We start from the raw sequence: 27106 nt of genomic DNA on the forward strand, positions 1-27106 counted from the left end.
CTCTATTACTACAGGGTGTAGCGGATATGAGGTCAAACCAAGAAGGTCCTCATTACATTACTCACGTACGATTGCTATGACTGACTGATCTACTAGCCTTTCCAATCGTGGATACTGAAGAAACTAGATCAGGAACATGGAGATAGAGGAAAGGGGTTATTTAGAAAGAAAATAGATAGATTGGTACTTGGTCCTGCTAAGAAAAGACGAGTAGAAACAAGTAGATAGGCCTCCATTCACCTGATGATGTCCACAAGTACAGTACTTGTCCGTCCACTTGAGCAGTTTAGATCAGGGGTCTAGTGGCATACCAGTCAAGAAAAGTCGACCCTTTCCCCATTTAGTCAAAGAAATCTCCGTCCAACCTGAAGCTAAGAGGAGATGGTTTGTATCGCTATGGCCCTTCCCGAGTAATGAATGCTTTTTAGATGTCAATATGGAGATTATGGAGAATGCTGGTCCACTTGTAGCCGGATAATGAGCAGTGCATCCCCTTTCCCTGAGGATTAATAATGGTTTACTGTACGGATACAGATATGGACTCAAGTTTCATCGCTAAATGGATCTTCCGGGGAAAAGTGGTTCAGTATTAATTTGAATACTTGGCAAACCCGCAGTAAATAAGAAGCTATCGCATGTTATCGCGGGTATGTAGGAAATTCAAGAATCGACGCTATTTTAGATTATGGCCACTGCAGAATCTTCCAAAGAAGTGCCGTAATTACAGTGGTCAATCACTGTACATCACTATTCAACTTGGGAGGGTCACATGCTGGACGAGTACCCGAGGGCCGATTGACTGTCCTTCATTCAGCTAGGGTAGACTAAACCTGACTTGAGCGGCAAGGCCGATGATAGAGCCTGGAAAAACAGGCTGTTCAAGGTTTGGTGTGGCAGGCTTTAGTGACCAACCACTACAACTACAGCTACAGAAATGGAAAATTAGAAATGCAGGAACAGAAAAACAAGAAACGTTGCCAATTCTTGGCTTAACGTTCCCCAAGAGTAGACAATTGAGTTGGTTAGAGGCCAAAGGGTCTGAAACATGTTGATACTCGACTGTGTTTACCAACCTCTCTTCCTTCTCTATTCAATTGCCGTAACCTGAAAACAAAACAGAAGCTCTACTGAAGAGTTCCCGGGCATGGAAGCTATAGGCTACACCCCTTCAGTGATGGCGCCAACCTCTTCCCCCGCATGACATCCTGCTGAATCCCTGCCTTGTCTCTGCCCAGTAACGCCCACAACGGGAATAAAGGCTGTCAACGAACAAGGATCGAGACTTGACTGACCTTCCTACCATGGACAAATGCACTCTCACTCTTTTCATGCCCTGTTCTCGACCGACCGCCACGCCGAGGACTCACATGGGAAAGGAACCCACATGTCCTGCGGCACCGTTTGCCTTGTCTCGATCGCATGGTCTGAGCTAGAAACTCGGACTCTTCCTGTATGGATCTTTGAATCAATCGACTGATGGATACACAAGGGATACGACAAGGGGCCCTCAATCGCATCGCCTATCCGCTGTTACCGACTTGGCAAACTCGACTAGCGAAGCAGGGTTTCTTTTCTTTGCTTTTTTACTCAGAAAAACAAAGAATAAACCGTTACACTACTGATCAAAAGCTGTGATATATCCATGGTGTTTATGAATGAGCTGACATGCATGGGGAACCTTTACGAAGAGATCTATTTTTTATGCAAGTGTATATCCTTATACATAATAATAGTCAATTATATACCACACCCATACAGCCTGAAAAGAAAAAGACTCCGAGATGAGCTTTTATTTCTAGGTACGGCATGCATTTGACTGGCGCAGCAGAGTCACTTTGCCGTCATGTCAAATTTTCTGCCCTGGTCTGCATTTATTAAAATAGCCTCATTGCGTAGCACAGTACAGTACATAATGAAAATGCAACCATCTCAGCTCGAGTTTGCATGCAGGGCCGCGTTACGTTGCCACACACTCTGAGTTCGTGGATGCCGCACCATTCGTGATTTTGAGACACGGGGAATTTCCGACCTGGGGTGAAGAGAAGGCTGGAGAGTTGCTAGACCGAGGCTGGAGGGCGAAGCATATGATGGGATATGCATTCAACTTCCATTCTCTACAATCCTATGTTCTCATGGTATAGTTTACACGAGTATACCCTCGAACCTTCTCGTCAATCGTAGTAACAGTAACATGATTCCTTGATCTGTCGACCCTGAAATTACCACCAATCATCACGACTCTATTCCAACCCACACGTTGAACCCCTGTGCCTTGGCGCTCAACCGTTGTAACCAACGTCATTGCAGCCATTCCAAGATTCACTTCAGTTAGCTTCAACGGTTTTCTTTTTACCAAGATCAAGAGTGACGTCGAGTTTGGCGATGTGCCCCTGTTCGAGAACGCTCGATGAAACTTGGTATAAGCAAGATCTCTTGATTGCAGTTTGACTTGGTTACATATGCTAGATGAGATGCTTGAGCTTGGCTGGAGATATCTCTGGGCGCACGCAATATACCAGTATCACAGGTTCGTGAATCAAGGCTACTCGACAATGAGAAACTGGCATACTCGGATAGTGCGAAAAGCCAAGGTCAACCTATACATTCACCCTGCTATAGTTGCGCAAAACTCCAAGAAGCAACTAGATAGTATTGTTCAGAGAACCGGATGGGTACCTCCATGCGGTATTATAGCCGCAAAAGGGTTAAATGGATATCGGCTCTTAGGTCTATGGCATATATTGTGAGTCTCGAGATTATTGAGGTTGCTTCTTTCTTCAGTAGTAGTGCCAGAACATCTTGTCTATCATCATTGGCTCTCATGTCAGATTATCTTTTGCCCAACAAATCTCAACACTCTCCCTGATCCCCGGAGCAGACAGTCGACATTTTGCTAACTGGTCAAGAGACTCACTGCCATATATCGTAGTCCGGAAAGTATTTCCCATAAACCCTATCCGCATGGCCATCAACCACAGTGTACTGCCGTGCAATCACTCATAAAGTAGGAGTTCGGGATATTTAGCACACATGATCCAACATAGCATGCAGAGTACATCAGAGCAGAAGTGGTAAATCGAAAAAGTGTCGCGCAAAACTCTGTAGATCCATCACCATCAAGAGCCCAAAATGGTCCATCTCCTTTAAGGCCTCCCCATGCTTCTGTTAACAAAGCATCAAAACTCCCCCGAAATTCCTCTCTCAAGCCTGTGACCCCCTGTCAAGTCATCCCGTTGATAGCCATGATCGCAAAGTGTTGTCACGGTATCATAATGAACCATCTATTCGACAATCACCTATAATGGCCGAAGAATCGAAGCAAGAATATAGGAGCGCATGGTATAGTTTGTTTTTCATGAAAGCTCTGACGGAGTGAGACTTTCAATACTTTTGGAAAAGTGATATGTTTGTGTTGAAATCAAGCAACAAGCACTTTTAGACAAGGTCTAATATTCAGTTGTTCAAACTCGTATTGCCGAGTGTAGCGAAAGGACATTTCCTCAAGATTCGTATGTCTGTGATTCGCCTCTTACCCGGTAGCATATAATAGCGAGACGTAGAGGTGCTTCCCTTTTGATGATAAGAAAGTCCAAGTAAAGGCGCCTCGCTGAGCAATAGGGTAAGTTGGGGTGTTTTGTTGGATACCATGTATCTGTAATTGTATTCTCCAATGTCATTGAATTCGGATACTCTACGGTTAACCAGATAATCCTTCCAACTTGTATATTGATATTGAACAAGAACGGAATCTTCGCTCGGCTTGCGGTGCGGGCTCCGGCAGGCTTGATCAACGTCCGTGACCCACTCCAGAGCGCGCGAGACAAAGATGTCCGGCCACGGAGCCGAAATCATTGGCGTTTGAACCCACCACAGCTCCGAGGGACATATCAACCTGTCGTATCGATAAACATAAGCTTATCGTGTGATATGGATGGTTCCGCAGTTGTACAACAATCCTCACTTGACGGCTTTGAGGTGTTATTCCCAAAACGGAACCTCCGCAACACGCCAATTTTCTTAGCTAAAGAAACAAATTCTTCTTGTCATTTCGATCTTGCAAATATCTCATATTGAAAGTCTTTCAATGCTTTGAAATCACCCAAAAGACATCAAAACTTGACTAAGTCGTTGAGGCTCTCTCGCTTGGACCTTCTCACTTTCTCTTGAGCCTCCCCGACTTTTCGGTCAAATCCACTCTATTTTGAGCTCATGAACCAATCATGACACTCAATCCCCTCCGGAGTCTCCAAGAATGGCGAGGCATCCGTGGGGAATGACTCCGCACCATGACGGAATCGTAGTTTGGGGAAATGGTTCATGTGAATGATACTGTCTAACTCTTTTCTCTTCGACGATGACTTATAAAGTGAAGACTTCCACCCGTACTCTCCTTTATAATCTTTAAACAACTTATTCAAAGACATCCAAAATGAGCGGAAAGACTTTCAACGTGGGTATCGTGGGATATGGGTAAGTTCACCTCACCGAGCAGGATATCTCATGACTTCATGAGCTGACACGAATAGCATGTCCGCCAAAATCTTTCACATCCCCTTCATCACTCAGACTCCTCAACTCAAGCTGCACGCCATCGTCCAGCGATCGCCCAAGGAGGGAAACTCTGCGCCTGCCGACTATCCCGATCTCAAGCACTACACAGACTACAAGGATCTCTTTGCCGATTCTGATGTCGACCTGATCGTTATCAGCACTCCTCCCGGCAACCACTTTGAACTCACAAAGGCTGCCCTTGAGGCCGGAAAGCATGTCTTGACCGAGAAGCCCTTCGTGCCTACCTCTGCTGAAGCTGATAAGCTTATTGAGATTGCCAAGCAGAACGACAAGCTCCTCATCGTGTACCAGAACCGACGATGGGACTCGGACTTTGTCACTCTTAAAAAGCTCATTTCTGAGGGTACTTTGGGCCGTATCTTCCAGTTCGACAACCACTTCGATCGCTACCGAATGGTCCCCTCCAAGAACTGGAAGCTGGACCTGCCTCTCTCTCAGGGCGGCAGCGCTCTCTATGACTTGGGAACTCACCTCATCGATCAGGCCTATGTCCTGTTCGGTAAGCCCCAGTCCGTCCACGGCCGTCTCCTTTCTCAGCGCACCGGCAAGTTCGACTTTGAGAACCCCGATGGTGTCTCAGCCGAGTTGACCTACCCCGATGGTCTTCTCGTCAACATCCGCATCAGCGTTCTGAGCGCCGAGCTTGAGCAGCCTCGCTTCTGGGTCCGTGGTACAAAGGGTAGCTTCCGCAAGCTCGGTCTCGACACTCAAGAGGATGCCCTCAAGGCTGGTACCAAGGCTACCAACGAGAGTTTCGGAAAGGAGGATCCTGCGCGATACAAGCTGATTGTCGTTGATGAGAACGAGAAGGCCAAGGAGCAACCGCTCTCTTCGATTGAGGTTCCCACTTACAAGGCCTTCTACTCCCAGCTCGCCAAGGCTGTTGAGAGTGGAAAGGAGGAGGATGTGCCTGTCAAAGCCAGCGAGGCTCGAGATGTTTTGCAAATCATCGAGGGTGTTTTTGAGAGTGCCAAGTCTGGAAAGGATGTTACTTTTGCTTAGAGTATCAAGTATAGCTTTAATGATTGAATGAAGGGAAAAGTTTGGAATCGGTCAATCATGGGAACACTCCGTGCCTTCCATTTTCTTGTCACCGCGGAGAAAAGTCTCCGCAAATTGTTCGTCGTTCCTTCCTCGCACCACCTGGATGAAGAATAACTTCTGCATGACGCCGTTCCAATGCCTCAGAGAAAGAATCTCCGCGCTACAATCTTCAGGCTTCAGACTTGGTATTCATCTTCCCGCTTCCGTTTTGGTCATCAACACTTGATCACCCCGTGAGTTCGCATAATTCAACGAGCATTTTCTACAGAACAATACAACGCCTTTCATTAAACTTACAACTAGTCTCGCGTACAATGAGCAGAAACCAATCAAACCTACCCAGATACCCGCCGAGACTATTCTCCCCAAGAGACAACTCTTCATCACCATCGTTTGTACCACCATCACTACCGTTAACATCGGTGTCGCCTACCTCTTCTCCCCGGCGCGCTAACCCGCCCGTCGAAGCTATTTCCTGCCAGTATCATTCCTCGGGCTCAGATGATGTGGAAAAGGGACACCACTCGCGGGGATCTACACCGCCAGCATCTCCATGTCCTCAACAGACAGATCGAAAGAGTCAAGAGTCTAGCATCGCTCATCGGATCTTGTGCCTATGGCCTGAAGCTTTTACCCAACTTTGCATGAAATATGCGCACTACCACGAGGAATATCGGATAGAGAGGAAGCTTTGCGACTTAGAGAACAAGAAGAACAAATATATCACAATGATCCACAGGGATACTCGGTATGTTAGACGTTGGCTGCGTCGCTTTCTCATAATGTTGGTCTGGACTATTATTGCCACCACGGTTTTGATCAACTGCTGGCCTTTCAAGACCTCTGCTGTTGAGCCTAATTCGGATAAAGCTCTCATACGCAGATCTTCATTAGACGGCAGTGACGCTGGGGTTAACGTGGACGGACGCAGACGGTCTATTTGGAAACAACATGATTCTCAGACTGGGACCATTTTCTCCCAGTCACGCCCGTTCTTCCTCGAAATTTGTATAGTCGGCTCAGCCTTCTCCATGGCTCAAGGTCTTATGACGTTCGTACGGCCCTCGTATTTCAACAAACCGAGTCGGAATACATGCTAAGATTGACTAGATTACGAGGAGCGCGAATCGTAATGGAACGTATAGGACACACGATCACCACCATAGCCACATCTATGCTCAAAAGCACGAATATTGGTGATGCTTCAAAGGATTACAACATGCGACAGAAGACACTGCGGCTTCGCATATTGTAAGTTGCTGTCCTACCTACCTCGAGCCTCTTGGCGACTGACCATTGCAGCAAATGCCTCGCTTTGTTAACCGCGTATCCCGTCTGTCTGGTGAGAGAAGAAAGCGGAAAGCTCTCCGTAGACGTGGACAGCTATTGTGTAGAAGCTGCACGCCAGCTCGAGGAGCTATACTCTGTTCAACAGGATGAGTCCCTGCCACAGAATTCGTCGCAGCACACAGAGTTGACCCCTGAATCTTCTGTTAACGACAACTCAAATGCCGAACACGTCCATTTCTTCGAGGCCTTCTCATTGCAACTTGAGATGGAATGTCGCAACTCACGTCCAAAAACCAAGTTCTCGCCTCTAGTTACTCAACAGATCATCACAAGCATCCGCCAGATTCTTGAAAACTTGATTGATGACCACCAACTGGATAATGCCAGATCTCCCATCGTCCGTAGGTTGCTCTCCTCCCCACAGTAGCTGCGTTTCTCACCATAGCAGGTGAAAATATCGACGTCATGGCCTTGTCAGGCCGCGAGAGTCTAATCTATAGTTACGACGATGTGATACCTGTAGGGTTTTTGAAACTCTTCAGCGTTATTGGATGTGGGATGTGTTTTATGGTTCCGTTTATGCTTGACTTCGACTGGGATTCTTTGAGCATGACTCAAAAAATACTCCCGTGGCTATTCGTTGCCTTTGTAAGCGCGGCTGGACTGACGATACTTGGCGAGATCTCTCGGCTATGGAAGACTTTTCGGCGAATGAACACTTATGCATGGACACTGGGTATTGCACGAGAGATCGACGCGCTGTTGCAGAGTCGAAAAGGTACTAGATGGAGGGACAGGAACAACAACGTGCTAAAGATTGATTATCGGGAGCATGGGTACAAGATCGGGTATGAGGAGGTTTACCGTAATGTCGGCTTAGAGCAGCCGGTGGTAGAACGGGAGTGTTACTGTCGTGAACAAGGACTGGCTCTGCCAAGCGGCATATAGTGGGTATGGATGAGGTTGGGAAGACAGTCGCTAAAAGTAGTTGATTCGAGATATACCTAGACAAGAAAATATACCAATATCGAATGTTGTCATGACCCAAAAAGCTCGCTGACAAAGGTTTTCGATCTGAATAGCACATATGAGCACCAGGATGACGAGTTCAGGTACAGAGTACTTATGAAGGCATTGGGTGCGAAATCATTTAGATTGACCATAATAGTAGAGTAGGTATCCTAAAGAGCAAACCGTGCAACCCTTCCGATTCAAGTATAACAAGAAAAAGACGAGCCTCAGACTCATCGTCTATCTAACCGGGATATATCCCCCCCTCAATGCAATTGCTTAAGAACCCTGCTTCAAAAATAAACAACTCCGATAAGTGATATAAATACGATCTCTCTCCTATATGCAATATTTTCATCTTTTTCTTTTTTGCTTTAAATGAGAATGAATCCCGCAATGGCTGCGAGAGCAACGAAGGCACTACTGGCCATCTTTGTCGCGGAACTCTCAAGCGCAATCACGTCGCCGATGAACTCGGGGTCATAAATACCAGGGTCGCTATCATCGATGGTACCGTTCCAGCAGTAGTTTGTGAAGCACTCCTGACACTTATCGGGCACGGTGGTGTTTGTGCGGTCGAAGCTGCGTGAAAGCATGGCGCAACCCACGCAGTAAGACCAGTCCTTGTCGCGAGTGCCGTTGAGCTGAGTGGCGACGGCGTACCCGTTTTCAATGATGGCGGAGAGCTCGGAGGAGTTGATGCTCATCTGGAAAGTGGAGATGTTGGAGGAGTAGACGTAGGGGTAGTTGGGGATATAGACGATGAGGGGAGTAGGCTCAGTCATGTTGGTGGCGTTGCAGCCAAAGAAGGTTGGACGACTGTTGAAACCCAAATTCTGGAAGGTGTTCTTTCCAGGTACGGGAGGGAAGGATGAGCCCTTTGCGATGTCGGTAAGAGAGCGCTCGTAGGTAGCGATAGGAGATGCACCGTCGGGCCAGGCAAACTCGGTGTCGGCTGAGGAATCGAAAGAGAAGACAACGTCGACCTCGCGGTCCTTTCGGAGGTGAGGGTAGTAAGGAATGTTTTGAAGATCCTCACCACCATCGACGAGAGTGAGACGCTCAGATTTGGCGCTCAAGTTCTCCTCGGGGTTCCAGCCATAGAAGGGGTTAGGAGTCCAATCAGCGATATCATTGTTCTCGGAGCCGATAGCATTGAAGACAGCGGATACGGCCTCGATAGCGATGTCAGGAACACCATCAGGGACGTAGTTGCTGTCGTCCTCGTTGAGGTAAAGGACGATCTGGTTGAAGAGACTGCTAGAAGTTCCCATGACGAAGCCGGCGTTGTCGAATCCAGCGATACAAGACTTGTCCTTGGGCAGCTTTCCCTTGTCGAATTCAGAACCAACATACTTGAGAGGAACGAAGCCTTCAAGAACGGGGTCGTAAGATCCTAGTTCCCAGGGAGTAAACTCGAAGTTGGTCGCGTTCAAGGCGATGATCTGCTCGTTAGGTGCACGACCATCAGCAACAATTAGGGGCATGGGAGCCTTGCCCTCGGAAAAGCCAGGGTCGTCGGCGATGGAGGACCAGGTGTATGAAGGACCACCATCTGTTGCGTTGATGAGCTGATATGAGAGCATGCGACCCCAGTAATCGGTAAGAGATCGTTCGTAACCGGCATCCTTCTTATCTGAAACGGCGTCGAAAATGGTATTATAGTATTGAATCAGCGAGTATCGCTCGGGACCCTCGAGGATGGACTTCTCCAGCTGCCAAAGACCAGGGTATTGCACACTTTCTTGCACAGAGGTGAAGTTGTTCATCATCAAGCTACCCACAAGCCATCCACCACCAGAAAGACCTGAGAGGTATGTCGCACTCTGCAGAAGACCGCCGAGGTTTCCTTCCTTGTCACTACCATCCGATCGAATATCCCAAGCTGCCAGCGCACCAGCACCGCACAACATAGCACGGTAACCGCCTCCAGAGACGGCAAGACCGATGTTTGGCAGAGCTGTAGCATTGGTCTCGACATCCTTAAGATACGCCTCGCTGTCGAAATCGGGAATTGCAATACGCTTCAAAAGATCTCGGATAGGAGAGATGGTCTCATTTCGGCGCTTGGGGATCCAGTCGCGCTCCATGCTCGAGATGGAGGAGCCATTTCGAATAGTTGGGCGTGTGTTCGGGCAATCGACTTTGCCGGGGACATAACCGTCGGGAGCCTGGGGAGTACCTCGTTTTGATACGGATTGAGGAGTGAAGTCTGAGTTGGAGATTGCGACCAAGGCGTCGTCAACTGCGATTGGAGCACAATTAGTCTTCGTTCAAGAACCAGAGTTTAGTAAGTTCAATCACGCCACACCAGCCTCATGCACCGTAGAAGCCAGTCATAAGAAGAGTGCGCGCGATCGCAAAACGGTCGCAACTTACTGGTAGGGCTGGCCGCGACAGGTTGCAGGGCGGCGCCGGCAGCCAGCAAAAGGGCGAGGCCCGTAGAGATGGCCATGTTGAGTGTGGCCTCGGGCAAGGCAAATGAGCGATAACAAGAGTGGAAGCTATCAAGAGCTCCAAAGGCGCCGGAAGGAATGGAAGTGAGCAGTCGTCGGTATCGATAAATTGGATCGAAAACGGTTATGCGATCGGCGGAATTGATTGGAATAAGTTACAGTAAGGGGTGATGTTTCGATGTTGGTGAATGACAATTGTCCGAATGCAAGAAACGATATATATGAAACGAGAAGTAGAAAAGAAAATGCCCTTGGAAGACAGATGAAACGAAGGCTAAGGCAAGGGAATAATAAAACAGAATTGAAGAAGCACAAGAAAGGTCGAAAAGTTGTTTGTAAGAGGGAAGGATTCAATGTGGGGTGGTGCTTTGATTGGGAGTATCGTATCGAATTGTCGTCTAAACGGTTTGATCCGTGCTTTTGGGTCCGTCCTTTCTGTCACTTTTAGACCGAGCAAGGGGAAAATATATTAGTTGAAGGAGGCAACTGGTTCTTCAGGTATCATTGATATAGTCAGACTGGACAAGCTTGTCTCTTATTTTTCCATTCCATTTCCTCTTGTCATCAGCCGCCAAGTGCACCATTTTCTTACAGGCGTCAAAATCCATCCAAAGTCCCTCTGCCTCCATGCCAAGATGTGCCCAGCCCTGCGCCGCCTCTCTGAGCTGTATCGGTCAGATGTAATGACATAGGCTGTGTGACATGGCTGTTCTAATTTAGAGTTGCTGCATGGTACATCACAGCGAGAACGGTTATCGTTCTAAACCCAGTGGAACCGTTTATGCGTACTGCAATTGAGCGTTGAGATTCGATTCATCGCACACAATACGCGTATGGTATTGATCCTTTTTCTCGGTCCCATTCATGTGACATTCAATTTCTAGGTGACAGTTACAGGACGCTACGGGACCCGACAATCCCCTGCATGCAATACCAGCCACTCACAAGCCTCGAGGCTGTTCCAGGTACACACTGACACCCGCTGCATCCATCCACCCAGTCCTGGGACCATCATGAATAAGGGATAATGATGTCGAGCCATGGGATGGAATGACCTCACCTCATCCACAAATCCCCTATTCTGGATATCACGGCAAGATATAGCGAGATCGTCAAAGGCTGAGTATTAAGATCAGCAAAACAGAACACACCAAACGACATTTCAATGGACATCAAACACTAGCCGATCAAAGCTGATCGCAAAAATCCCCGGGGTCCACCGCTAGAAGCACCAAAGACCAAATGCCCAGCCAATCTCGAATGCTTTCGCATGACCCCTGCCCTGAGAAATTAAAGGGAATACCCAAGCTCATATTTCAGAGCCAAGACACCTTGGCGCCCTTTGTGACGTCTGTCTGTCATGCGATCTGGACAAAGGGATTCTCCTCCATCCTCAAGGGCGCTTAGATACGATTGTATCAAGTAAGGCAAATGTCTTTGTGGTCCGCGGTTTGTTTTCGGGGCTGACAGGTGGCTCAGTTGAAGAGCGAAGGAACCAAAGATAATCTCATCATACGCTGTGGATAAGTTTATGCACTGCCATGATCCATCTGTCAGCGGGCATGCATCCATCGTGGATCACCATTTACCGCCAAAACGAGTAATCTCTCGTGTTGACTGGTTCAGGAACGCTTACCACATCATAATTTTAGCTTAACCCATGTCCGCGGACAATCCCATGGTATCAGTGTCTTTCGGCCGATCCGGAGATTTGGGTAGATCTATTCCGCTTATGCATCTTTAGAGCGCGCGCGCCGTTTTCCTTCAATTGGATATGATGTTCAGCCCTGGATAGATTGTCATCTTCTGTCCTTGAATGTCATGTCTAAGGCTACTTGTAACATTCCAATCGGCTCAAGGCATGGGTATCAAATACCGCAGTAGTCTAGATGTGCATACATTGTCATCAACGTATCTCGTAAATGGCCTTAGTCGGAGAACTCATCCCCAGGAGGTTCTCGTCCAAAAGTGCTGTTAAACTTGAGGAGGCCAGTCAAACCACCGACCCAAGGGTCGTCATCTTCAGTCCTGATCATGCATGGCACACCGCCGTGCCACTCCTCACCGGGGCCAGCGCGTCCAACAAATTCGCCTTCTACTCGGATTTCAGTCCCTGGGGAAACGCCAGCACATCGTTTGCCATCGATGCTGAGGTCAAGCTCACGGCCACGATTCTTCCGGCTCATCCGCAAAGTGACCTTGGTGTCCAGTGGAAGCACGAGGGACCGAAAGCTAAGACTGCAAGGACTGATGGGTGTGATAAGAAGGGACTTGACAAGCGGGTGGACTATGGGACCACCTGCACTCAAACTGTAAGCCGTTGAACCTGTCGGTGTACTGATCAGGATGCCGTCAGCTGTTGTTTCGGTAAGAAAATGCCCGTTCTGGTAGATATCGATGATGGCCAAATGAGGATGAGACCCTCGATGCACCGATATTTCGTTGATAGCTCGCAACGATGGGGAAGGCTCTTCGGGAATAGCCAATGCCTTTGCCCCCAACTTCGTCTCGCTTGATAAAGTATCTGACAGCCAATGATTGATGTTGTTTCCCGAGGGATCATACACATCAGCCTTGATGCGATGGCGCAGCAGCACCTTGGAAGCTCGATGAGCTCCCATGCTCTTCCCCTTGTGCCTATCCCATGCTGCATAGGCCACTGGGGTTGTCTTATCCCAATCGCCCCTAGGGAAGTTGGCCTCGCGCATAGCAACATCACTACCACTCATGAATGTCTCTCTCCAAGCCCGTTTGTATTCCCTGAAGTCCCACTCGCCTAGGAATCCTAATGTTCCCATATTGAATGATAGAATTGGAGGAACAGAACCATGGAGTTTGTACAGACTGGCGGCTCGAAGAACTGTGCCGTCTCCTCCAAACGTTGCAATGACGTCAATTTTATCAGCCATGTTCGATTGGGAGTCTGAAGTGAAGATGGGAAAGTCGAGGCGATCCTTTAGGGAGTCGGCGATGCGCGGTTCGAAGACAATATTGACTTCTGGGTACTCATTGCGAAGGTGGTTGGAAAACTTGACAACCGCGTCGACAACTGCTTCTGAGTACAGCTTGTGGATGATGAGAAGGTTGCTTGGAGGCTTGGTCCAGTTTAAGGATAGAAGAGATGATCCGGGCTTTGTACTTTGGAGATATCGTGGGTTCGATCTATCAGGCAATTCTGCGATGCTGCGAATCTCGGCGCTTTGACGGGTGGATGTTGTTGATAGAAGACGGCATGTTCGTGGTATGGAAGTGGAGGTTGATGGTCGAACAATGAGCGGACGTGTTGTTCGTTGAGGAAGTCTGTGCTCAATGAGCACCAGGCCTCTTAGAAGAGATCTCCTAGACATGGCACAGATGATATAGCATAGCTTGTAAAGGAAAAAGCTGTCTGTCCAGGCTGATTAAATTTGACTATGGATGACGCCGAAGACGGGGAGCTATCCTCGTCACTAGCAGACTAGCTCGAGTTGCGGGTTTGCGACGGCTTTGGCAGAATCCATCAAGCTAAAGATGTAGAGGTGGGCTGTTTTTTCACCGCCTGCCTCTCTGAACTCCAGGATATCTTGAAAGAATGATGGTGATTTTAGCCTTGAAGGGTTTCCAAGGGACTGAATCACGGTATCTGGACCCTTGAAAGTTGACTCAAACCTTGTATGTAGCCTTAAAGATAAAGACCCGATCAGCTGTATTATGTGTATGACCTGCAGAGTGTCTTATTGAACCCCGCGATAGCTTCTCAGGTGGATGACAGAAGAATTGTCCTCTAAGGCTTAGGCTATCAAAATAAATTAACCTAAGAGCTACTCTAAGCTGTTGTAAAGTGACCAAAGTATTTCGCCTCTTATATCTCTAGGAGCCAATTCTTCTGACACGCTGAGGCTTCTGTAGAATGTAGATCCAACAGCTGTGAGATCTCATATACTGAGCTCCTGATTGGCCAGATCGCGTCGGTACTCAGAGCGAGCGCCCCATGCTCCCTGCCCCCGCCGCCTTGAGGAAGGCGTCATAGGACCTCAGCCCTCCAGCTCCGACGTATCCGCCTGATGACACTACAGGCAGGCACTCTTTAGTTTATGTAGGTACAAAGCTACAGTAGCAATTAGCTCATGCCTAAACTTTGATCACATGCTCGTGTGGAATGTCTCGCAGCCTTGAAGGTTTTCTTTTACATCTTCTTCTTCACCTTGGACTCGAGCTTTAGTAGATTTGCGACACTCGTTCGTCAGCTGCCTTGAGGCTGGCTCTTGCTATCACTTTGGACTGTGCCACGCGACCCCTCGTCTTCACTCAGCTACTAGGCGACATCCATTAACGAGGCAGGCACGAGTTATAACAGTCCTGAGAGCGCCATTTTTGTCTGGTTTGTTTGTCTGGTTTGTTTGTTTGTTTGTTTGCTGTGAGACCTCAGACGCAATACATCAATCGAGATAAACAACAGAATTGAGCAATAGACGCCGCCATGGCTGACACCAAAAACATTGACCCGCCAGAGACGGCGCTCCCAGCACCAGAAGTTCTCGCTGGAATTACCGAGGAGGAGTTGACCAAACAGAGAAGCAAGCTGCCAAAGGAAGAGCATCCATCTGGAAAAGAGAGCTATGGAGCTTTTATGCAAATCATCCGCGGCTCTTGTTTTGCCCTCTACTTCAACTCATGCCTTGTAGTGTATGGGATCCAAGTGCCATTCATCAACCGCATCATGACTAATATAGTCGCAGCATCTTCCTTACCCAGCTCATCGGGGCGCCGCTGTACTTTGTCAACCGTGACTGGTACTACGCTTGGATGGCCATGACGAAGCGCTCCTTTGGTCTTACCATAACTCTCATGACCCAAATCTGGGGCCCGACAACGATACGAGTGAGCGGTGACGAGTCGGTCGCTGGGCAGATTAAGTTGCGGTCCGATGGGGGAGTGCAGTTCGAGTTCCCTGAGCGCTTGATCCTAATCGCCAATCATCAGGTACGAGGATACAACTCGGTCGACAGACATGTACTGACGGTTACAGATTTACACTGACTGGCTTTATCTTTGGTGGATTGCATATGCCAACTCTCCAAGCATGCATGGACATATCTACATCATTCTCAAGGAGTCACTCAAGCGCATCCCACTTGTCGGCTTGGGTATGCAGTTCTATAGTTTCATTTTCATGTCGAGAAAAATGGCCTCCGATGCACCCAGGATGGCTTATCGTCTCAACAAGTTGAAGCAGCGCAAGGTTGATCCCAATGGAAGATCTTATATGGATCCCATGTGGCTGCTTTTGTTCCCAGAAGGCACCAATCTTTCAAATAACGGGCGCAGAAAGTCTGCTGGCTGGGCTGCCAAGAGCGATCTCAAGGACCCCGAGCATGTCTTGCTTCCACGAAGTACGGGTATGTTCTTCTGTCTGAACGAGCTGAAGGGAAGTATCGACTACGTCTACGATTGTACAGTCGCGTATGAGGGAATCCCGTAAGTCGTAACCTGAAGCCCCTGTTACACAACATGAAAACTCTCGACTGACCGACGAATGTAGGCGAGGTGGATTCGGTGAAGAGTACTTTGGCCTTGTCAGCACATACTTCCAAGGACGCCCTCCCAAGTCGGTCAACTTTCATTGGCGCCGTTTCCGAGTGAGCGATATTCCCCTTGAAGACCCCAAGGCTTTCGACCTCTGGCTTCGCGAGGAGTGGTATAAGAAGGATACGTTGATGGAGGAGTATATGGCGACTGGTCGATTTCCCCGCATGGTAGGCAGTAAGGTCGACTACATCGAGACCGAGGTCAAGACACGTCAGCCATGGGAAATTCTTCAAATCTTTGCCGTTGTTGGTACAGCTGCACTGATTTGGCACAACATCAAAAAGACATTTACGACCATGACCACGGTATTTCGATAGGAGAATGAAGAAGCCGAGGTCCGGGAGGAATTGAGTGACTGAGACTTAGGGGATGGATGGAACCAGGACGTGGCGCGTTAGGTATTGACGGTTTCAAGGTTACACAAATCCCTACAGGTAAACGGGCAATGTACATGGATATTTCGGTAAATATGTGACTTGTCCTCGTTTTGGATTGATGGTTTCGTTCTGTTGCAGCGTCGAGGAGGTACCGAGGCGCATTCTGCTTGGAAAGAAGGCATCCATGGGAAGAGGCGACATGATGAGTCGACGGTGTAAGGATTCGGACAGTATCCGAAAGCGGCGAGGTGAATGACATGTCTTAGTTAACGTTAGAACGCGCGTATGAGAAGAATTAGTACAGTAGCTTTGAATGACCGTTTTGGACCTTTTCGATGAAGAATGATTGACGGGTAAAGTGCCTCGGCGCGTGCCGACCTCGAAAGCTAAAGATCCGCAAGAATTACCACAAAGAGTCGACAATGCTTTGGTTTGGGTTGTTTGCCATGCCATGCGGTGTTGCTGCAATGCCTTCCTGGCGGTAAGTTGTAACAGCTCAGTTAGCCCAGACCAAGCCACCAACCTTGAGTCCAAACAACCATAAATTAGCGTAGTTCGCAGTTGGTCCAACGAGAAGCTAGGGCTGTCAACTTTAGCATCTTGAATTGGCGCTTTTGGTCTAGTCGTTTTCTGTCAAGGGTTGGGAATTAAGTGAGAGCCTCGGCATCCAAGGTCGCTCTATGAGCCGTTATTGGTTCGGGATATAGACAGATGATGCGGGGGTGGAGAAGAAACGCGGGGGAGGGAGACTAAGAGAGATGGAAATGAATGAGAACTGCCCTAAGAATTAGCATTAGCATTAGCATTAGGATTCACACGAGATATCGTGGTGTGGCTGTTTGGGACGGAATGAGATTGGTAGGCTACTAGCCGGTTGGAAGGCCTCTAGACAGATTGAACAGGAGGTGGCTTGCGACTAAGGTCTTGGAAGGATAGAATAGATGACTTTCCGTCAAGGATGCATGAAATAGATGAGCAAGTGCTGGGGTAAAAGAAGTGTAAGCTGACCATCTATTTCTGTCTTTATTACAGCCCTTGTCTAGTATTTTTGTCACTGACTAGGGAGCCTTGTTGGTGTAAGTGAGATCAGGTCGATAGCAATCTGCTGTGTTTCCCATGAAATATGTAGCAAAAAGGAAATTGGCTTGACACAGCATTTTGTACTATTTTGTACTGTACAGTGAGTGTGTTGGTTACATGTTCTTGAATACTACAGCAAACAATGCCAATGCTCGCTTCTAGACTCAGCCCATGCAGCACAGACAAAAGCAATCAAAATCAATTAATCTCGACGAGATCGAATCGAAGCAAGGGCAGGGCAGGATTGTTTAGCTTTAGCCAAGCCAAGACTGTACTATGCAAGCCTCCTCTCTTATTCCGCACTCCAAAAAATCGAGTCTGCTGATACTGCATGCTCCTCTTAATGACAAGCCCACCATCGCTACTCGCCCCAAAACAGGCAATCCTCCGGGCGTAGGAGCTGGAGTTTCTCTCCTACCCCGCAAAGTTGAGCCTTAGTCCATGACCACACCCCGGGTTTTTGCCTCATCATCGTGTGGAGTCAGAGTGTAGCCGGTAGATCTTGCGGGGGAGAGTCGTAGCGTAGATGGGTTAAGGTGCTGATACTGACGCAAAAGACTCCAAGGAAACGACAAAGCCCTAACTCCAAGGGGGTGTGTATTGTTTGACGATTGTTGCTTGGCATTGACCGCCACCCGAGGTAAGTTTGTATTGTTGTGCTGGATTGGTCGATAAGAGAAGAGGTTGGACCAGGGTCTCTATAGACTGGTCTGGAGAGGAGACCTAACCTGGTGTATAAAAGACAGGCGATGATCGTGACCCAACGAGACGAAATAAACTGGAGACAGAGACAAAGACAAACCAAGACAAGCAAAGCAGAGAATAGCCTAGCTTGCTGTGAAACCTGGTTGCCTTCCTATTCTTTTTTAGTTTTGCTCAAAAGGGGGGTTGTGTTCTGCATTGCACTGCACAGTCTACATTCTCCTCTCGGAAGCTGTGTAACAGGATTCACTCATAATCCTCGCTCCTTCCTCATCCTATTTTTCTGTCCCACATACTTTTTCACTCTTCCCTTTCTCTCTACCCTCAACATCCTCACTCACAAACTCTTCTGCTCTTGACAACGAGCAATCATGGAGAGACCACACGATAATGAGGCTGTTGAAAAGCAGCTCGACTCGGATTACAAGCATCTCGACCATCCTCCCAGCAAGGTCAGCTCCGAGATAGATGCCGACCATGGCTTCACCGAACAGGAGCAGCGCAGCATCATCAAGCGCATTGATCGTCGTCTGGTTGTGACTGTCGGCGCCATGTACTGTGTTTCGCTTATGGATCGAACCAACATGAGTGCTGCCAACATTGCTGGTATGAGTGCTGAGCTTCAACTCACTGGTTTTCGATACGTGAGTCTTGTCCGTTTTGAGTGATTATGAATTGCACTGACGAATTGATGAATAGAACATTGCCAACTTGGTCTTCTTCATCCCATACATCATCTTCCAACCGCCCTCGACTATCCTCATCCGCAGAATTGGTCCCCGTTTCCACTTGGCTATCATCACTATGCTCTGGGGAGGAGTCATGGTTGGCATGGGTTTCGTTGAGAAGTTCCCTCAACTTGCGGCTCTTCGTGCGGTTCTTGGTTTCTTCGAGGCTGGTTTCTTCCCCAGCTGTGTCTACCTGCTCAGCACATGGTACACTCGATGTGAGTATAGTTTTCGCCACTCAAGGCTCAATCACTGACCAATATTCCAGACGAGGTTGGAAAGCGATACTCGGTCTTCTATCTCCTCGGTTGCGTTGCCTCAGCTTTCTCCGGTATTCTCGCCTACGGTGTACGTCTCACCCCGCTCTCACTATCCCGCCCTTGCTTACACTTCACAGCTTATGCAGCTCAACGGTCGTGAGGGTCTCACCGGTTGGCGCTGGATCTTCATCATCGAAGGTGCCTTGACCATCGCCCTTGGTATCGCCGGTTACTGGCTTCTCGTTGATTTCCCCGACTCGAAGCGCAAGACATGGTCTTTCCTCGGTGCCCGCGAGCGTCAATGGGTCGTCGATCGCATCAGCCGTGATCGTGGTGATACCGAAATGCCTCCCTTCCAGCTGGGCAAGTTCCTTAGCGGCGGCGCAGACTGGAAGGTCTGGGCCTACGCCATGATCTTCTTCGACACTACCACCATCAGCTACGCCCTTGCTTATACTCTGCCTATTCTTCTCGTTGGAAACATGGGTTTCAGCGTTGGAGCTGCTCAGTGTCTGGTTGCTCCTCCTTACGCCTTCGCCGGTATCGTCATGTTCGCTACTGCTTGGGTTGGTGACAAGTACCACGTTCGAGGTCCCTGCATTCTCTTCAACATGTTGCTCTGCCTCATCGGACTTCCCATCATGGGCTGGGCTGAGAGCGCGAACGTTCGCTACTTCGGTGTCTTCCTCGTCACTGCTGGTGCCAACAGCAACATCCCAACTGCCATGTCATTCCAGGCCAACAACATCCGAGGCCAATGGAAGCGAGCTTTCTGCAGTGCCACCCTTGTCGGCTTTGGAGGTTTCGGTGGTATTGCTGGTAGCTTGGTGTTCCGTGAGCAGGATAAGATGACGGGATACAAGCCTGGCATGTGGGCCTGCATTGCCTGCTGTCTTGTCACTACCATTCTTGTTATCCTGCTTGATTTGGACTTCAAGAGAAAGAATGCTCAGGCTGACAGGGGTGAGAAGATTCTGGAGGCTCATGATGTGAGTAAGCCCCCTCGTGCTGACATAACCTCATCACTGACAAACTTTAGGACGATGCCACTGCCGATTTCCGCTACACTTACTAAGATGGATGAATATATGTCGAGCGTTATGATGAGGATGATCTGTTGTTAGGTGTATCTGTTCCAGTAGCCCAATAACATCTATTGTTTGCATCTTTTGTCTCTCAGATAACCTTGCACTTATCTCGGTGACATGTTGCTCATAAGAGACAAAGCACTCTTTCTGTTACCTCAACCGCTGTTCGTCCTCCCGACTCATATTCTGGATAGTGTTACTTTGACAGCTTCGTGTCTCTTGTCTTGTTCATCCAACCATGACCATCGTACAATGTACACTCCCACCCGAACACTTGGCCTCCCGCGTACCCGCACAAAGAAAATCTTTCTTCGCCATTATCTCAAAAGCTCAGCGTATTCCAGCATTACGGTCCTCAACCAAAGTTGAAAATCTATTCCTCGTCGCGAACATGAGTCCTTCCGATTACGCTGTGCCAGTTTACCTGTGTATTCTTGCCGTTGAGCTAACCTTGTGGCTACTCCTGCCCATTATCTTTATTACAGTGCTGGTAGTGAAGTGCCGTCTTGAGAACAGAGAGGTAGAGTGGCTTGAAGAGGGTTTGCTGGTGCAGAGGGAGGAAATCCCGTTGAACTATCAGACGCTGATCCGGGGTTTGAGGGTCAGTGGATGATACAAGGTTGGACTCTTGCGACAATGCTGGTCATTGCTCCTGATGGAGACTAACGGTCATGTTCGCTGCAGATACTAACAATTCATTGTACAGCACGGTCCGAACAGAGAATTAGAATAAGGGCCTATCATTTCATCTTGCGCTGTAAGCCATCTATCTATCTATCTAAATAAGAATTGCTTGTTTTCACATATTTACATCATCAACATAGTGATCGCAACACCAAACATAGCAGCAAAGAGCGAAACTCGCATACCGCTAGCAGCATTCTCGACAGTTTCTTCTGAGCTTCCGTCACCTCCCTTGCCCTTGGCCTCTTCCGAATCAGAATCCTCGCTGCTAGTTCCATTTGTCTCGACAACACGCTTCTCCAACTTGGGGTTAAGAGGGTTGTGCGCATCGAAATAACCGATAAGTACCTCATCTTGGGTGTCAAGAGTAGCGGCGTTCTTGTCCTCGATGCTGAAAAAGTTATCACCGCCACCAGCCAAGAAGTCAAGAGTGACAACGCGGTACTCGGTCTTGTCCTCGAAAGATTCACCGTCGAGCGTCAAGTTGACCAGCTTAGAGCCGTTCTTGTTGTCGGGGTTGTACTCGACCTTGAGGCCCTTGGAAACCTGGAACCACGAGGTGATTTCCTTGTCGTTGTCCTGGTTCATGCCTGTTACAGCACCCTCGAAAATACCCTTGATCTGGGAACCGGTAAAAGTGAGCTCAACGATAGCGTTACCGAATGGGAAAGATGTTAGGACTTCGCCGCGAGTGATGTTGCCCTCGTCGATGGTAGCACGGACTCCGCCGGCGTTGATGAAGGCGAAGCTGGGCTTGTCGTCGTCGGAGGTGCTTTGGTTGAGACGGTACTCGAGCATAGCGTCAGCCATGACTTGTCCGAGGAGACAGTCTCCATCCTGGCATGTGGTCTGGTCGAGCTCTTCGCTTGTGTATCCAACTACTTCAGCGGCGAACTCCTCGAAGGGACCTCTCCAAGACTCAATCTTCTTCTGAAGATCCTCGTCAATGTCGGTCTGGTTGGTCATGTGGATAGGAGCACCGTGGTAGGCAAGAGGCTTTCCATCCTTGTCAAATGTCAGATCAATAGAACCGAGATACTCGCCCCATCGATAAGCAGTGACAATGAAAACTTCATCACCCTTGACGTTGTCAACTACTGTGGGATAATCGCCCTCAGAGTTGCTCATGTTGCCAAGAGGAGTATGGCTGTGGCCTCCGATGATGAGAGAAAGACCCTCGGTCTTGGCAGCAAGCTCCTTGTCCACATCAATACCAAGGTGAGTAAGCGCAACAATGCGGTTGATCTCGGTCTTGTTGCGAATTTCCCAGACAGCCTTCTGCACCTCAGTGATGGGGTCCAGGAAAGTAGTCTTGTTTCCAACGCTGGAGATTCCAGGCGTAGTATCAGTAGTCACACCAATAACCGCCAAATCATGATCCTCAAAGATCTGATAGTTCTTGATGGTCTTGTTCAGTCCCTCGTACTCGCTCTTGACATTGCAGGAAATGACTGGGAAAGTCAGGTTCTGCAAAAACTCGCCAAGCTCCTCATCACCGCCATCCCACTCGTGGTTTCCGAGCGTCATGGCATCAAAGTCGAGCTCATTCAGGGTCTCTGCGATCTTAGAGGGTCCGTAGAAGGAGTAGAACAGTGTGCCTTGGAACTCGTCGCCGGCGTTCAGCCACAGGTTGTCCGGGTGGTCCTTTCGCAGAGCATCGACTGTGTGCTTGATGCGCGCATAGCCGCCGAAGCAGCCCTTCTTGGGGTCGACGCAGTCTGTGCCTGACTTTGCGAATTCGTCGAGATGGGCGTGGACATCATTGACATGGAAGAAGGCTACAAGGGTTAGCGACCTGAACAGCGCACGGTGGGAGAATGAGACATACAAATGTTGTAATTTCCGTCATCGTCGACGAAGCGCTTGGTCAATCGCTTGCTGTAGAGGGCATCATCAGCGATAACGGAGCCGGTCAAGGCGAGCGCTGTAAGAGTAATTGACGACTTCATGATGGCTTCCCAAAAGTGCGCAAATGGCCCCAGAATCGCGAAGAGAAGTTGAACATGTCAAAAATTAATTTAGAGTGCAACTCTTCTCCCTTTAACTCGTCAATTGGAACCCTGTCATGTTTTTTTACGCTTTCCTAGGCCTGATCGTCGCCTGTGACAGGTCTCTTGTTAGTCGTGCAAAGGTTCCATGAGATAAAGGATCGCCAAGATGCACGTGGGCAACGTGACTGGCTTATCGCACGAAGCCAAGGCGAATCATTCATCTCAGCTGTTGTTGACATAACAAGGCCTCAGGGTGTCATAAGAATTGGCCCCCGGAGCATAAGAGACGAAATAATTTGATCACCTTATGCCAGCTTAGGCCAGCATTTAGGCTACTTTATTTCTGTAGCCTAAGTCTTGGGGGACATTTCTTCTGACACCCGCCTGCAAGGGACTCTACTATCATATCGTATAATCTGCCATTGAAGAGAAACGTGTGTATGCTTCTGTTTCATCTGTGTTAGTCTGCTATTGAAGAGGCCTGTTCAATCGAGTATCACAGCCTATCATTGCAGACTGTCTAAAGGTTAAGCTTGAACAGTCAATGGAGCCAAGACTCGGGGTGTCGGGTGTCTCAACGCCGCGTCGGCTTTGTCAGACAAATGAGGAAGGTTTTTACTATAGCGTCAGTCAAACGGTTTCTGGGTCAAGGATAGCCCTGGCCAATGTGAAGGTTTATCTGATATGCCTTCTTTATCCAGTAAGACTGAGGTAGAGACCAACAGATTGCATACCAGTTGAAAGAGTCTAGAGAGTCAATTGCTTCTCGTCTTTATCAATCATTAAGATGGTAGCACTATCCACCAACTGACTCGTGCGGAGAGATCAACCCAATCTTTGCTCATGATTAGGATCCCTGGAACCCGCAATCGGGGCCATCGATTTAGTTCTAGTTCAACTAACATCAAATATTAGCCTTTAAGCTTATTCCCCGTGATGAACGCCTCAGAAACCGGGACTTTGGTGATGGTCATGTCATGCTGTCTGTCAGTTACCAACAGGGCGGTTGGGTTTAGGAAGAAATTGAACTTAATCGCACTCTCAATGAACTACCTATTACAGACGATCATCAATTGCCGAGACTTTTTGTTTATGTTGTAATGTTGCATCTGGTAGGAATTTTGGCCACTGCTCAAAGTTATGAGATGCCTATTGCGATCTAGCGCTTTCGCTGCATAACATCCAATCGCTAGCTAATCTGGCTGATCACCAGTCAAAGCGCTGTAGCTACAGGACCTTAGCTACAGCTACAGAGAGGGAGCCAAGTCGGGTTCCGGAGCATCAGGCCCGAGGTATAAACTAAAAAAGTTGTAGTTGATTACCTTTGTTAGTTTCGTCCCAACTTTTGATTGATACTATAGCCAGACTAAACTAAGTCAATTGTCATTATTTATAAGCACATGTTCATCCAGTTTTCTGGTCTTTAGGGGCTTCAGTGGGAGCCGGTGGAGTGCCGTAGTGGCTTGTGGTAGTGTCCGTGGCACACGGGCACTAACAAAAAACATCTTGCCTCGATTACTAACGATGGAAGTCCGACACCTACCGGCAGCCTGGTAGCAGGACTTACAGGAGATGAGAACGCTATATTCTATCCCGAAGACTTTCGGACTTTTCATTACATCATTTAACCGACTGGTCGAGGCGTATAGCTCTCTGTGCTATTTTGAGTCAGTAGAGTCAGCTATTGAGCGGTGTGTTAGTGCACTTCCCAGGGGCTGTTCAGTGTTGGTTCTCTTCACATAGAACCTACCCTATACTAGCTCTATGAGTCAGTGAGCTCAATGTCATGTTGCGAATAACCTCATGTCAACTCAGGTTCGGCGTCACAGTGATACGTTTCATCGATGTGATGCAGCCCATTACATTTTATTTCTTTCGCATCCACAAAAGAAAATTACTTATCGGTACCGCCAAGTCACTTCGGTACCGTATCGGCGAGTGGCTCTATTACTAGTGACAAGCATAATGCCATCCATGAGCAGATCCATACCTCTTGATCAGTGTCGGGACCGAGCAAGGAGAATATTCGTTTGCACGGTTCAAGTTCTTGATCAAGTCCCTGTCAACTGAGTAGTGTTCTGACAAATGACAGGACCCCTGACTGTTTTCAGTTCTTTGTTGTATGTATTAGCCACCTGGACGATCATCAATATGGAACCACTAGCTAGAACAACGAGATGTCTACCTAGCATCGTATTCCCGTTAACTCCATGATCGACTCGACTATCAACGGCTTAAGTCTGATCACATAATCGGAAAGAAAATTCAAATCCCATTCCTCTTATTCATCAGGTTGTTCTGGAGATGACCAATATCCTCGTAACTCCTTGGCATCAGATACGCAGTCGTTAGGTTATGCAGTAATGAGCCGATTCTAGCTGCCAAGAGGTGAAAAAGTTATCAAAACAACAAAGCGTCTTGAAAATCAGTGCCCTTTTTGCCAACTATGAATGTTCAGCTGCGGTGCCAAGACCAATTGAAATAGCGACGACGTCCGAGCGACGATCAGCCAAACTGCCAATCGCCACGGAACGGCGCGCGAGATGGTCACAGTCGCAGTCACATTAGCTCAGGGGATGGAACATCGGAGCTCGTGATTCACAGGGCTGGGCCGAAGGCACGAGAAACCGTTGCGAGGCACCGAGGTCTTAGTTCTTAGTTCTTGAGCTTGGGAATGGCGTCGGTGGTCTTGGCTCCCCCAGCTAGACGTTACCAGTACGGATAGTTGCACTGTAGCTTGAACCAAACGGTTGTAGCTAGCTGGATGGAGTTAGAAGGGGGCCATTCTCAGGGTTCTTTTGGGGAGGGAGCTGACGAGCTTAGGAAGTTAGGGTCAGCATAACCGGTAGTTGTGGGCAACTTGGTGCCTGTGCTGTCACTGCTGCAAGCTGGGCTGATGCCGATTCGCTACTGGTACGAGGTGATCTTCAGATGCATCGATGCAAGAGCCTCGACGACAATGTTACAGCAGATCTTGATCCTGATCTTGATCTGATTGAGTTGACGCTCGATCATCAGGCCTGCTTGGCCAGGGGGGTATCGAAGTGCAACCGACTTATCAGAGACTGCGGATGTGTCCGTGTGAGTTGGACGGCGGTGGCTGGCGGTTTGGATGTGATGCGATAGTGAAGCCACACACCATGGGAATAGCAATGAACCCGTCGACTTTGATGTCGATCTTGAGTGGAATTCGCATGCGGCATGTTATTTCCGATTAATCGGGACAAAAGGCAATTTGAAGCGCCACTCCAACTCAGTTCATACAATACTGTGATGAAGCAATGGTTGGGATTGGCGCTCTTGTAGAGATTGAGTGTACATTCGGAAAATCGGGTCAAGTTGGCCGACCCGCCGGGGCAGTTTCGGCGGGATAGAATGCCCAGACTGGGGATAGAACTGGTCTCCGTAGCACTAGACTAGAGATTACTGATGGGAATGGATTAGGGAAAGTGGCAGATGTCAGATTGAGGCGAATTGATGCGCTGTATCGAGATGGTGATAAAGCCCACATTGACGTTGGTTCCTGTATGTGCGTTACATGCCAGTCAGTGTCAGTAGGCGAAGTTAATGGAGTTACTCGGAAATGGTCTGATGATGTGCACCGCAAGGTTTAGAGTGACAGACAGACAGACATTGGAAAGAATGTGGTGCCAAGAAATGGAGTAATTCCAGATTATTTGATCTGCACTTCAACTCTTGATATTTCGAATTATGGTCAAAGCATAGATAACTTTGTGGTCACAAAAAAGCTTGGCAAAAGATTGCACAAGTACGCATAGACCAATGGTTAGTGACGGAACAGATTTTACCATACAACAAGTCTTGGCACGCAGAATAGAACAGGGTAAGGGTATGGATGGGTATCTGGTAAGGGATGGCTGTATGTATCCGTAAGGCAAAGACAGGGCGAACGACCCATCTCAGAGATACTACTCTATATAACTGAAGCAATTCTTTAGAGGCTCAATTTATTTGACGTCAAAGGGGTAATTTGTAGAGATGACCTCATTTCGGATCAATCCGATTACCAACAACGTCATTTGACTTTTGGAATAGTTACAGAAGACTCGAGAGAAGCAGCAACAAACTTTCAGGGTCGCCCTCTTTTCATGGTTGTCAAGACTGGGCGGCAACGCCCTCCACCTCTACAAAGAGACTAAAGAGAACTACGGACGGATATGGATGGTTTGATGGATAATGGATGGGTACCCCAACTCCCGAACCCACGGAACCGGGCGGCCTGCGAAGAAAGAAC

The 27106-nt window shown here is 48.4% G+C and overlaps 7 protein-coding genes across 7 annotated transcripts; 4 read left to right on the forward strand and 3 right to left on the reverse strand.

Annotated features, from left to right (window-relative positions):
- Window positions 1-4429: 4429 nt before the first annotated feature.
- FIESC28_07760 (uncharacterized protein) lies at window positions 4430-5574 on the forward strand (the record flags this gene model as incomplete). The annotated part of the gene is made up of 2 exons (XM_031161900.1): window positions 4430-4470; window positions 4527-5574. 2 exons carry the CDS (start codon window positions 4430-4432, stop codon window positions 5572-5574), a joined length of 1089 nt encoding a protein of 362 aa, XP_031014016.1.
- A 1216-nt stretch (window positions 5575-6790) lies between these two features.
- On the forward strand, window positions 6791-7333 carry FIESC28_07761 (uncharacterized protein; the record flags this gene model as incomplete). The annotated part of the gene is made up of 2 exons (XM_031161901.1): window positions 6791-6867; window positions 6919-7333. 2 exons carry the CDS (start codon window positions 6791-6793, stop codon window positions 7331-7333), a joined length of 492 nt encoding a protein of 163 aa, XP_031014017.1.
- Window positions 7334-8291: 958 nt separating this feature from the next.
- Window positions 8292-10372, reverse strand: FIESC28_07762 (uncharacterized protein; the record flags this gene model as incomplete). The annotated part of the gene is made up of 2 exons (XM_031161902.1): window positions 8292-10162; window positions 10297-10372. The coding sequence occupies 2 exons, from the start codon at window positions 10370-10372 to the stop codon at window positions 8292-8294; spliced, it is 1947 nt and encodes a 648-aa protein (XP_031014018.1).
- Window positions 10373-12301: 1929 nt separating this feature from the next.
- On the reverse strand, window positions 12302-13720 carry FIESC28_07763 (uncharacterized protein; the record flags this gene model as incomplete). Its single annotated transcript, XM_031161903.1, has 1 exon — window positions 12302-13720. One exon carries the CDS (start codon window positions 13718-13720, stop codon window positions 12302-12304), a length of 1419 nt encoding a protein of 472 aa, XP_031014019.1.
- Window positions 13721-14832: 1112 nt separating this feature from the next.
- On the forward strand, window positions 14833-16258 carry FIESC28_07764 (uncharacterized protein; the record flags this gene model as incomplete). The annotated part of the gene is made up of 4 exons (XM_031161904.1): window positions 14833-15038; window positions 15092-15335; window positions 15382-15830; window positions 15895-16258. 4 exons carry the CDS (start codon window positions 14833-14835, stop codon window positions 16256-16258), a joined length of 1263 nt encoding a protein of 420 aa, XP_031014020.1.
- Window positions 16259-18471: 2213 nt separating this feature from the next.
- FIESC28_07765 (uncharacterized protein) lies at window positions 18472-20163 on the forward strand (the record flags this gene model as incomplete). The annotated part of the gene is made up of 5 exons (XM_031161905.1): window positions 18472-18744; window positions 18800-19046; window positions 19097-19176; window positions 19226-20077; window positions 20128-20163. The coding sequence occupies 5 exons, from the start codon at window positions 18472-18474 to the stop codon at window positions 20161-20163; spliced, it is 1488 nt and encodes a 495-aa protein (XP_031014021.1).
- An 820-nt stretch (window positions 20164-20983) lies between these two features.
- On the reverse strand, window positions 20984-22809 carry FIESC28_07766 (uncharacterized protein; the record flags this gene model as incomplete). The annotated part of the gene is made up of 2 exons (XM_031161906.1): window positions 20984-22638; window positions 22689-22809. The coding sequence occupies 2 exons, from the start codon at window positions 22807-22809 to the stop codon at window positions 20984-20986; spliced, it is 1776 nt and encodes a 591-aa protein (XP_031014022.1).
- Window positions 22810-27106: the final 4297 nt, after the last annotated feature.

This window comes from Fusarium coffeatum (assembly GCF_003316985.1).
Source record: "Fusarium coffeatum strain FIESC_28 chromosome Unknown BRIP53273_contig_174, whole genome shotgun sequence".
In the NCBI taxonomy this organism is placed as follows: domain Eukaryota; kingdom Fungi; phylum Ascomycota; class Sordariomycetes; order Hypocreales; family Nectriaceae; genus Fusarium; species Fusarium coffeatum.